The sequence below is a fragment of the Syngnathus typhle genome, linkage group LG5 (genome assembly GCF_033458585.1).
Source record: "Syngnathus typhle isolate RoL2023-S1 ecotype Sweden linkage group LG5, RoL_Styp_1.0, whole genome shotgun sequence".
In the NCBI taxonomy this organism is placed as follows: domain Eukaryota; kingdom Metazoa; phylum Chordata; class Actinopteri; order Syngnathiformes; family Syngnathidae; genus Syngnathus; species Syngnathus typhle.
Window position 1 is genome coordinate 6,705,307 of NC_083742.1, and position 13,066 is coordinate 6,718,372.

A 13,066-nucleotide genomic window follows, 5' to 3' on the forward strand; every position below is an offset into this window, starting at 1 on the left:
AACCAGCTCACACAAAGGGCATGCAACAACAAATTACTTTCAGAGAGGTTCTGCTTTGTCCCAGGGCCACCTTGACAGTGGCCATGGTGCGGAGAAGCACCTTTGCAACACCTAATTTGATCTGTTCACAGTGGGATTTAAATCATGAACCTCTGGTTTCACAGTCCAAATGTTACCCATTAACACTCATGAAAAGTAGCTTAGTCGAATATGAAAGCATGCATTACCATGTTCAAGGTTAGTATACAAGATCTTGAATGATCAGACACCAAGGTCCTAAACGCACCTCAATCAAGGAGTCTTGTGCACTGTACTGATCAAAAAGTCTTTGGCAAAGCACTTCATAGTAAAAATTGGATTTGTTATGGGCTAATGAGCTCTCAGTAATAGAATGAGCACTTCAGCAGCACATTTTATCACTGGGAATACGTTTCAGAACCATCCTGTGATAAAGAGAAATTACAGAATAAAAAACACACACGATGACTCACACTTTTTAAATGAACACATGATAAACATATTGCTTTATTTGTCTTATTTTTTGTTTCCGTCACCAGGGCAGCATCCAATCAGCCAAGTCCAGACTTCCCTCTTCCTCCCTATTTCATCCAGCTCTGTGTTGCAAGAAGAAAGTAGCGTGTCTAGGCTCGTTCACAGGGCCTCTGCCCTGTGGGCCATGTCCAGAACACCTCATTAGCGAGTGTCCATGGGGCATCCTAACCAGATACCTGAGCCATCTTTACTCTGAGCCCATCCCAAGCTTCTCACCCTCTAAGGGAGAGCCACACACCCTGCAGAGGGGACTCATTTTGCTCGCTTGTATCTATAAATGCATTTGTGTTAAAAAAAAAAATGCAAGTATAAAATGTATTGAAAGGGTCTGTGTTACTTTGGGCAGAGTTGGTGGGTCAGTGTGTGACATCAGCAAGTTTGCGTGACTGTCTAGGTGAGAGCTGTGGCTGACAGCAGTTCCTGTGGGAGTGTTTTCACTCAATGTTTTCGATTGAAAAGGGGAACTAAAAAGTAGTGATGTTCGGACCAGGATTTTTTGGGCTTCCCATCCATTTTTTATGGTGCATTCTTTCCGATACCACACCACTGCCACTTTTTTTTTTTTTTTAAACTTCAGCCACTTTTTTTTTTTTTTAAACTTCAGCCCTAAGGTGTGGAAGGAATGAAATACGGATTAAAAGGATTAGTTATGTATTTTGCTACACTTACAACACACATTGAACTGAAGTGTTTAGCTGTTTTTAACAAGCCTAAATCGAAAGCCAAAAACAAAATAATATATTTGAATCTTTTGCATCGTAAGCCTTAGCAAAACTAAAATCATACTACACATTGATATGTTTTACGCCAGCCGCAAAGAGCGTCGACGCCGGACAAAACACACGAAACAAGATCAGCCCTATTCTGTGATTGAATCGGATTCTGTCCGATACTCACAAAAGAGCCCGATCAGGAATAATAATGATATTGGAAAGGGGGGGAAGATGAATCCTAATCATGCATGCTTTTAGTCTGACCTGTCTTTTCAAGGCACTCCAGGTGTTTCTTCCAGTGCCTACTGATCTCCTTCACCAGGGCCCCGCTGTTAGGGGCTGAAGTTTGAAGCTGCTGCAGCCTCTCCTCCAGCGTGTGTGAGGCCTCCAGTACAGGAGCTGGATCTGTGAAAACACACACAAAGATGTGAAGGAAGAACTACAACTAATCACATGGTGTTGATACTTTTTGACTCCGAATGGTTCCCCCCCCCCCACCCCCCTAAAAGTAACTTTTCACACTCGGGAGCCTTTGAAAAATATACAGGCTGGACATAATGCTAAATACCAAGTTGGACGCCTTCCCCTTCTAATGAGTATTCGTATAAGCTTGTAAAGGACAAAGACAGAGATTGTCACCAAAAGGTGCCAAATATACACCTAAACAAAGTGTTGAAAAAGTACGCTCCTGAAAAGGGGGGTAAAAAGAGAAAGGGGGGGGGGGGGAAACAGGATTCTTTAGCACAACAGAGGAGCTATTTTGCAATGCATGCGCGGCAGCACTGGGCCCATGGGGCCAACTAGGAGGCTGCTTCTCAGCTAACAAGTCTCCTCTGTATCATTTGATCATTTAAATTATTATGCCAGGAATTCTCAGGAGGCAGCTCGGCACTCCACATCACAGGGCTGTTTTTAATCTTCGCCTTCCCTTTCTTCCCCTCCCGAAAAGTTCAACAGCTCAGAGAGAGTGAGCTGCTCTTGTTGTGTACCTGCCTGCTGAACACCAAAGGAGGTGACTTCTAGTGCCAAAGCACAGAGAAGGAAGCTCAGGGGAGCTCCTTGACAAGGGGGGGCGTGGTGGGGGTGTCGAGATGAGGAGCCACGCTCGCGCTCACACACACATACACACTTGAACGCATGCCTTTAAAAACTCTAAAAGAGGAAAATGGCTTCTTTGCTCTACACAAACTTTTTTTTCCGCCAGCTTTCATCCGCACATCTTATACTTGTGTGTCTTGCGTGGGGCCCGGACTGCCGTGACATTTTATGAGCGATGGAGGCGCAACTTTGCCATAAACTCCCAGCAAAAAACTAAACACTAATCACAGACCCCCAAACTTCTGTGGCGTGCAATTTTTTGAAATTCTGGCTGTGCATTGCAGCGCCTTCTATCCCCTTTTTCATCAGACGAGCATTTTGCACCATTTAATTGATCGAGCTATTTTTCCCAGGACCGTTTACAGTCAAACATTGTCTGCATTCATTGTTGCGCCAACTGTGGAGCTATTGCATCAGTCACAAGGGACATCACTATTAAGGGAAAAGCTCTTCTAAGACAAACAGGAAGCGCTGCTATGCTATCGACCCACTGTCACAGAAATCACTTTATCTGCCTCTTTCCCATATATCCTTTCAACTTTTTGTGATCAAAGGACAGAGAGATTATACCCGTACATGGATAAATCAGGATTATCAATCATTGGCACAGGAGGCAGTAAGGCAAGTCCAATAGAAAGCCACGGGAAATAACCCAAGTCTGTAAACAAAAGTAACTTGAGTTAAAGTAGAGCTGAGGGGATCCGCTCAAAAGGCTGAGAGATTTACACTTACTGAGTCCGGAAAGTCAGTGGATAGATAACTGTGTGAAATGTACCTACTAATTGGTGGTATTTATGGACAACGACAATGTGATGGTAAAAACCTTCACATTAAAACAAGCTCACATTTCCATTCATTAACACCACCAAGCCTTTTAAAATCCGGGGTACTCGCCCTTATATACACAGCATACTCAAATGGTTATTTTTTTCTGCAGCTCTTATATTAGTTTGGAGGAAAAGGCATTTCTATTTGAGGAAATGAAAAAAATATATATATTTTTTGTTAAAAGCGCTCTAACCAAGAAATCTATCAGTCATTTTATATTACCTTGGCATATAATATTCATAGCTTTCCTTTAAGTCATTTAATTTACTTGTTTGTACCCGTTTCATGTTTACAACTTGTGAATGAAATTCTGTTGTGCTCCTTTTTTGACACTACAGGATGTCACCCCGTTTCCATAGCTAAGCAATAAAAAGCTGCACAAAGAAGTCATTTAGCAGCTAATTTCGTTATAAATTAATTAATGATATTAATATTTTTAAGTTAGCCTATTGATGCATCATTCTAACCATTAATATGAATAATTATTTAATAATAATATTCATTTTAAAATGTCAAAATGTTTTCAATCTTTCAGTGAGGGTGTGGAGTCTGACTTGCATGTTCATTTCAAAAACCGCACTGACAAATAAATGCGGACTTTAGCCCGAAGAAGGAAACGTAACAGAAAACATTTTTTGGGTTTTGATCTTGACAGCCTTACACTGCTACTTTGACTTTAAAATTTATGAATACGAATTATTGCAAAAGAGGTTAAAAGAGTGTGTGTGTCTGGATATGTTTTATCTCGGTAGTGCTTCAAGCCTATGTAGGTACTCCGTCTTTTAATTATGTTTTTGCACAATTGCAGCTCCATTGATACAGAGTTTCATCATTTTGGATGCGCAGTAATGAGGATGCCATGATGTACTGGCTGCTTCCCCGTGATCACTGGGTTACCGTTTCTAGGCTATTGCATGCCAAAGAAAAAGGCGTTACGAGTATCAAGGAGCAGAAGAGAAAAAAGCACAGGGAGACACTGCTTTTGGGGTGTAGGTGGGTACGGGAAGGGCGAAGAGTTTGCGCTACAAAACAAGCAGGTGTGTCGGCTGGTTCGTCTTTGCCACGTCAGCGATAGACTATCATTAGGTGGCGTGGGCACAGTAGGGTGTACCATTTTGTCTCTCAGGGCCCTGTGTAATTACGCTCTGACATAATTAACCCAGCAAGCCCATTAGCCAAGCAGTGGCTGGCTGAAGAGAAGGGGGGGGCTATAATTATTTGTTGTGCACATGTTAATGAGGCCAGCTGTGTTCCCATCATACAACACGAACAAATTAATTTACAAGGCTGCGCTCAAGTTTTTTTTTTCTTTTCTTTTCATTCAAAACAGTGTTGTTGTTTTTTTTCTCCGGGAGTGGACTTCAAGGTCCATAAACATCTTCTGCTGCTGCTGCTGCAACAAACAGTAACAGTGTTGTAATAGTGCTGTCAAGGACCAAAATTAGGCTGACTCAATTTTGGAGCTCTATTTTCACCTTCACAAATGTAAATTGATGTTAAGCATTTACTGTAATTGCTGCCTTCACCCCGCTATGGGCAGAGATTTTATTTTGATTGGAAAACCATAACACGGCGTATTCACAAAGAGGACTCGATTTTCTGCGGTGGGTTTGAAGCCAACATGCATGATATGGATTTAGTTGAAACGAACTTGACTTGCGGAACGATTAGCCGTGCATTTGAGAAAGACACGGAAAGCAACATTTTTTGCGCACGAAAGAGAAATGTCTTCTTTTTCCACAGAAGTACCGAGAGGATCTTACAAGAAACACACAGCAGCCAGAAGAAACAAGTTCAGACGCAAACTAAATTTGACGGAACAAAATTATACAGGCTACGCGTTTGGTTTTTTTTGTGGCGTGCAGTGAAGTCGTAAAAAATGAGACTCATCCAATTCTTTTGTCTTCACATTTGGGAACGGCACATGCACACAAACCTGCATTCCTACAGACACACTTGTTCTCCCTCCTGGGTGTCCTACTCCACAGGGATCAGTTGGAGAGGCCCAGCTCTTTTATGAACATAATGCATTATTAAGCACCTCAAACATCTCCTGGGCCTTTGTTTATTACTGCTCTTATTAATCACTTGTGCATAATCACGTCCCACCCAGAGAGCTTTCATTCCCCGTCAGCTTTTATATGCCCTTATTTTCCAACAGACTGCCACAAACATTTACAGCATTCCTCCTCCTTGCCTGACTGTAGGTACTCAGCTGCACAATTACAATAAAGGCAGCTTGCTGTGCCTTGCAGGCCTCTCTGCATGTGCCTGTTTATGTTTGGCGGGGGTTGAAGAAGGACAACCATTCTTAATGCATTTGAATGGCTTTGAACTACTGAGGTCAGTGCTTTCTGATTTGATAATTTCATAGCTGGAGGGAGCGTTGGCTGTGAATATAGGAGAGATTTACAAGCCTCGTCGAACAGAAAACGGCACGCAACGCATCGGAACAGCTGACCCCAAACATTAGCAAACGAAGCGGCTGCTTGGGGTTCCCTGGCCACTAGAGGCTAGCACGAGGACTTTTTTTTCTTATTTTCATTTAACAAATTCAACACATAAACTTGGTGGGAGGGGAGCCCCAAATGGGAGGGGAGCCCCAAACCAAATTCCACTCAGGCTTGTAACAAAATTCTGCTCTTTGCTCTGCCCTGCAGTTCCATTCGTCACCACTAGCAAGCGCTGTTGCATTGTCAACTTACCTTTGCGCGCACACGTTTACACACTTAGTGGGGTGTATTCGGAACAGAATCTTCACAAAGTCTGATGAGCTCCCCGCTCAGATGAAAGCAGCTCTGTTCTAAAAGAGAGGTGGTGGGCTGGACCCTGAGGGAGGCGTGTGTATGTGTGTGTGCATACGTGTGTGCGTACGTTCCGTCATGGATGTGCTTGCGTGTGCGTGAGAGGAGGCGAGGAAGAGCAAACACCTGGAGTGTCAGTCTCTGGGCTACGCCCCTGGCGACAGGGCCTCGCTGATCTCACAGAGGCGGCAACAAACGCTGACGTTCAAACGACAGCACACACATTCCAGGAGGAAAGAGAAGAATGAGACAGCAAGAAGGAAAGGTAGAAAAAGACGTGGGAAAAGTTAGCTGCATCTCTGCGAAACTGATGAACTCCGGCAGAAGCTGACAGAATTTTTCCAGCTCTGGGTGATCACAACGTGTTTATCAGGACTGATCAAAACATTGCGGAGGTGATATAAACATTGTTTGGGAAACACTGTTAACAGGCCCCTTTCAAGACTCAGACTGGGTTAGTGTGCACAGCATGAGAAGATGTCACAGGCAGATCAAAACATAGCACACTAATGAAACGCTCCAGTGGATTGACATCTCAGCTTAGGGGCCTTCATAAAAGGCAGGAAGGGATGGAACAAAAACAAAACTCAATAGCTTCCTCCAAGAAGTTTTCCTGTCGAGAGGAGCTGATTTCTGCTTAGCATTTACCGCTGCATTCAAGGTGTGATTGCACTGCAGCATTATTTCCAAAGCACATCATTATCCCGCTCGCACCAAACCAACCAACCGGATCGGTATTCAAAGAGCGAAAGAGCTGCAAAGTGGATAACTCATATGTGACCAGATGCTAATGATGGCCACGTAGAACAGGTCACATATTGAACAGATGTTGTCCCCTACCTCCGTGTTGTTCATTAACTGCGGCCTGCTCTGATTGGACCGACAGCAAACAAATGAGCGCACAAGCAAATACACTCTAGGGGAGAGACACTGTCAAATGAAATAATAACAAAAAAAGGGGGGGGGGGGACATCCAGAGTTTCGATTAACGAGCATGTCGAGTAAAGAATGATTAGATCTGTCAAAGAATCAGAAACACATGAGCTGTACAGCGTTGGCGTGAGGGGGGGAGGGGCGCTGAGTTGTTTTTGAAAGGCAGGGAGAAATGAAGTAAGGCCATCGCCAAATGACTGGCCTGCAGTAAACCTGGAGCCATCCATTCTCAAGTAGGATGGGACTTGTGACCTTGGATACCTGTAGCAGTGACAAACGGGCACAGAATAATGTCGGCAACATCGCACGCTGCAAAAACAGGAAAAGCTCCCTGCAGAAAGACCTTGCTCTGGATTCCCATTGGCCATATGACAACTTGAACCGTCTGGATGTGTTTGGCATGGTAACTGTTCGTTTTAGGGAAATACAACTTGAAATCCTGCGCCCAGTGATTGATGGGTGATCAGTCCATCCATGATTACATCAACCGAGCAAGGCTTCAAGCGTTCCCGTGTCCCTAAATATGATGAGCAGTGTCAAACCTGTACACAGACTTGAAATGAAGAAATAACCGTGATGTAAAGCCATGATGATTGCCTAAATATTTATGTTATATTATAGCTGGGCTTGCATCTGAATGTTGCTCACACCCAGAGAAACGGGATAACAATACTAAGGCTACAGAACGAAAGAAAAAATAAATCCGCCACTGTTTATTCTATTCGGTGATTCTCTTAGCGTGGTACAAAGGGTGGTTAAATGGTAAAAATGCACAATGTTGCAATTAAATGAAGTTATTCGATGGAAAGAGAATTACAATTATATTATATATACCTGAATTGGAATTAGAGCTCAGAGAGCACGCAAACTCCCCGTTCACTAATAGCGTTGACTGTCTGTGCATTACAGCCAACAGTTATGCATGCACCAAAGGTCTTTGCCAACTGTTAAAAAAAACCCAGAAAGAATGGAAGGAGATGAAAAGAAGAAGACAAAGAAGAAGTAGTAGTCCACCTTCATAACATGTGAAAGAAGGTAGCGGTTCTATTTATATCCTATACTATCCGCCAAAAGAAAGTAGAAGAAATGGAAGCAGAAGAAGAACTGGAAGACAAAGACCAAACTATAGTCATGGCAACAACTGTTAAATGAAAAAGAAAAGTTTTTCTGTAGTTTGAAGCTGCGTCCAGCTGAAACCCGTGGCACTTAAGTCACCACTCTGAGAGGCCATTAATGTCCGAACGCGGCCTAATCAGTAGCTCGTGCTTCAATTGTTTCCTTTCCGAGTCTTTCCAGATCCACCTGATTTTTTGGGGGGACGGTATCATGTAGCCAGTGAGAGCAAGAGACAATATTAAGCTGGAGACCTTTAAACGTCAGCTGCAGACTTTTATCTTTCATTCATTGAATTAATGAACAGCTTTCTCTACTCTTGCCACACGTGCAAGAAACATGTTTCTCTGATCTGGAATAAGATTGGTCCATATTTTGCCGCAGTATCCGGCGTACATATGGATGGGCACTGAAATTAAGATCTGCAAAAAGTCTTTCCTCCTCTCTAAGCCTTCAACCCCCCCTCTTGCTTTTCCCCAATTGGCCTCATCAGGCCCGCGTTCCACACGAAGCCAGACTTCAGTGGGGATTTTAATTGGCCCTCTACAATCATCAGCCAAACTCCTCAAGGATGTGTTCGCTCCTCAGCCATGTTAAGCAGTCTCAAGGACCTAGGCTGGGTTTTGAAGTGGCCTCACGCAGAGTTTTGGAAACCACTCAGATCATGGACTTGACATAAAAAATAGATAGAAGCCACAGGGTGTGGGGCTTTATGCATCTCATATCAATGTGCAAGTTTACCCCGTCGTATCACTTGAGCAATATTTTGGGATTTGTTGATTCCCCATTTGTTGATTTGTTGATTGCTTCGTAGACTTGACATGAAGTAACCATAGTTCCCCACATTTGAGATAAGAGACGATGGGGAATTAATTGATCTTGAGCGAAGAAAAGATATTTGCCGAAATGAACCATTTCAGTGTGGGACTACGATTTCTGCTGGTTTTGTTTGGGAAGATAAACATCTACAGTCTTGATAGGAGACTCACCTGGGGCCTCAATAAGCTGTTTGTAGATTCCGAGGAATGCAGACTCAGCTTCCTTACTTCGCTTGTTCAGAGAAACCACCTGCAGGGACAGAAAACGCCATTAACTATCGGTGGATATAAATTTGCGGCGTATGATAAACAAGCATGGGTGGACTTTGAATACTTTCACTAAAAGAAGAAGAGCCACAATTTGAAGAGCAATTTCTATAAATCAAACATTCATCCTCATACAGCGGGACAATACTCAACGCCCCAGATCAAAATGCGACTGAAATGATGTCGAAGAAGATTCCAGTTTAGCAAATCTCAATGTGACGGGCATCTAAGTATCAGCTCAGGGTGTGCTTTGATAGGAGGCGCTTTTTTGGCGTTATGTGAGGATGGTAAGAAAGAAAGTGACAAAGTACTTTCCAGCATGCTTGACACGGTTTCTGCGTGCAATAAAGGAGATGTACGAGCGAGGATATGGAATTGTTGAGCAAGAGTAGTGAGATGGAAGATTTCAGTCCCATTCCAGGGGTTGACCATCGGTAGGCAAGGGAATGCATGGATCCGAAGAAGTGAGTTCAGACTATGGATTGGAATGTCTCTTGTGCTTAAAGGTATATTGCTTTATTGTATTTATTGGTTCTTCTTTTTCAGTTTTACTGTGTGACACAAGTGGATCACAGAGCAAGTGGCTCTGTGGGTGGGTCATGGGCAGCAAATGAACGAATGAATGAATGAATTCATTAATCAGTAAACAGCAATTTGATATTATAATATACACGTGTTTTTCGAGGATAGTTTTTTTTAACCTGATTGCTGCGGCAAGACAATTGTGAATTTTGCTCACATAGAAACTAAATTTATTTCCCATTCTTCCTTGCAAAACAGCTCTAGCTCAAGTAGATTAGATAGAGTATTTGTGAAGAGCAGATTGTGGATCTTCCCACAGATTCTTGAAGAGAATCAAAACTATTCTATATATGTTGTATGTCCACTAGTCTGAACCCGGCATTCTGATTAAAATTGTGGAATATGAGTTAAGCAGAAAAATTTAAGGGGCGGCCTCTTTGCCACTTGTTGTCAACTGAAAATGACATCACAGTTGCCAGAATTCAGGTCACAACCAATCACGGCCCAGCTTCAGATAACTGCTGAAGCGTGTGAGGGGATATATATTTTTTCTTCTCTAAATCACAGATTGTGGTACATTCTATGACTTCCAAAAGAAAATCTTTTTGTTTAATCAACTATTAGCTATGTCCTTATCCTCAGCATTTTTCTGGGCAACAGACACCTTGCGAGCTGATATTTGTCCGGGTTCCTGTCGGCCTACACAAGACAGCTCACGAGTCGTCGCGAGTGACAGTGGCCATCCTCAGCAGCACCTGCTATCCACTCTGCTCGGCGGGTGACGCAAACCAATTAACAATTCATTAGGAGGGACAAAGAAAGTGAATTAGCTGCCACCTGGCTCCATGGAAAGAAAAGCGCCACTTGTGAATGTGGGCTACACTGCGTCCCGCTCCTGCTTACTAAGTCAAAAGAAAAGCAGAAGGTGCTGCCTCCAATTCAAATTGGCATTTATATAGTAGTCGCATTTCTTACTGTTGATTACAGCCCTTCCACACAAAAAAATAATAATAATAATTTCACAATGGCTGTAGACAATAATGGTCATGGTACACAGGGACTGTTTATTGGGGTCATAAGTTAGATGTGTGGGATGAAAAAAAGGCATCAGGATCCTTTGATTTACTGGATATGGCTGCCGCCTTGTCTGGGGAGGCATAACGACAACATAATGTTTAAAGAAATATCATGACGATCAAGCAACCACCTCCTCCCCATCACTTCCACTCAAAGCAGCAGCTCAGAGGAGTTCATGGAAAATGTAAAAGGCCGGCGCCCAATCAATACAGATGCAATAGTATGTTGCTTTCAGTCATCTCCCAGCCAATACATTGTGTTGTTTCTTTTCTCCGCTCTACCTCCATTTAAATCCCTCCCACCTACCGATGCCCTACAGAAAAAGGTGTAGATGTGTCAAGCTGCTCTACAAGTACTCCAAAATTGGGAGGGCTTTTGTACGACAAAAATACACACTGCGCAAAACAAAAAGGAGGACATAATTAGCAGGGTGTAACTTCAAGTCAGTCACACATCCGGGTTATCAAAATGTTTGGTTGGAAAGCACTAATGAGTGTGAATCGAGTTGTTGTCCAAATGAGATGGACAAGTGGAAAGGAGAAAAAAATGAGCAAAGCGCTCAATGAACGTTCTGATGATAATTTTGTTGATGTCTTCAAAAAATGTCTTTCTTCTTACGCCCTTTGGCTGATAAAAGACCATTTTTGCTTTTTTTTCTCAGTGACACTAGTAGTTTGTTCAGGAGGTAGTTACACTCATTTTTGGATGACGAAACAAAAGGATTGACCCGAAGACCTGGATCTTATGGATTGTCTTGTACTTTGAATTGTAATATACGTTCTGAATGGAGTCCTCACTGGGTTGATTATTTGGGTTTCGACTGACTGTTGTTACTGACTTGTTATTTCTCATTGTGACAATGAAATCGATGCGGATTTTCAAATGGATTTAATGGATCAAGATTTGCGATGTGTGATTTGTATAATTGGTTCCTTTATGGTTTGTCATTTCAAATTACATCATAATTAAGCAAACCATTGTTCACACTTTACAATTATGAATGCTCATCCTCCACAGGTTGCTTGATGGCCCTGAGAAGAATGAAGATCATGTCACTGAGATTCCCAAATGTATAAAAAAAAAAAGCCTACAACCATATTCCAGTCCCTCCATCATCGTTTAACAAGCAGCAATCACACCATTAACCTGCTTGGAGAAGCAAGTCGACACATCAATCATAGGCAGCATCCGCTATGCGTGTGGATACCACACCCATGCCATCATCAAAGCACTCCAAGGGGTTGATCAGGGAGTCATTGTCATCCCCGTGATAATCCAGCGCCCGCCAAATACATGGGATTCCAAAAAAAAACAAAGTGTCACACTGGTAGATAGACGCACATATGGTTGCCGATGAGAGAGGCACAGCTCTAGGACCTCCGATGTTGCCAACGCTCGTCTGCCATTTTGGCTACACAACATAGCTCTGGCGCTAGCTGGGGCTCAGAGCACATTCTGTGCTTTTCGCCCGTTTTGTGATAGAGGATGAAGCCGCCAAGGGAATGGGCTTGAACACAATTGGAGTTTACAAGCAAGAGTGAAGCCTGGGGTAGAGCACCGAGAGACAGAGCCAAAGAAAACCTGTTAGCACTCCCCCATAACTCTTCACACAGCTAGCAAGTGGGCAGTGTTGCAGCCCCTGGGACAAGGCTGCTGGGAAATACATACGGTTGTAGAAACCTTTGAGAATACCACCCTTGAATGAGTCTCTGTGCATTTATCTCCGTTTCCGGACAACCTACAGTAGCATGCTTTGAGCAGATTAAAAGGATGCATGCGAATGATCAAAACTGTACAGGGAGCTTCACAAATGGCTATATCCGAATCCCAGAAAGAGCAAAAGCAATTATGCAGTCATCAATTAGAGTTATCACAACTAATGATTATGTAATTATCGCTTTAAATGATCCCCCTTCTGCCTTATCAGTTGGGCACACACATTTGCTTGCGTGAGGCAGGGTTGGAATGTTGCAGGTGATTATTGTGTGACGTGACGTCAAGGCCAACCCTTCCTGATTGTATTAGCGAGTATGCATATGTAGGCTTAGCTCATTTTGAACTTCATTTGCCGCACGTGCGGGTACACTCCCACCTGCACAGCGTGCACACAGACATATTTTACACCTCAAGGTGAATGTGGTCGGTGCTGTGGCTAGAATGGGGACCGCAATTGTATAGTTCCACATTCCCTGAGGTCTCTAAATTACCTGTCATCTTCCCCATGATGCAAAGGTCAGTGCACAATCATAGGGAGTCCATCCTAGTGTGGCGCTTACAGAGCGCCGGTCCAGCCCACAGGCTGACAGCATGTCACAACAGCCCCCGTCGCACTCCATGCTTA

General features: G+C 43.2%; 1 protein-coding gene across 1 annotated transcript in view; it reads right to left on the reverse strand.

Moving 5' to 3' along the window:
• The window catches only part of cux2b (cut-like homeobox 2b), an 85,091-nt gene that overhangs the window by 18,123 nt on the left and 53,902 nt on the right, over nucleotides 1–13,066 (reverse strand). Inside the window, exons 4-5 of the mRNA XM_061279392.1 lie at nucleotides 9,031–9,109; nucleotides 1,530–1,670 (exon numbers count right to left, since the gene is read on the reverse strand). Of these exons, the coding sequence (XP_061135376.1) occupies nucleotides 1,530–1,670; nucleotides 9,031–9,109 (220 nt within the window). The remainder of the gene's footprint in view (nucleotides 1–1,529; nucleotides 1,671–9,030; nucleotides 9,110–13,066) is intronic.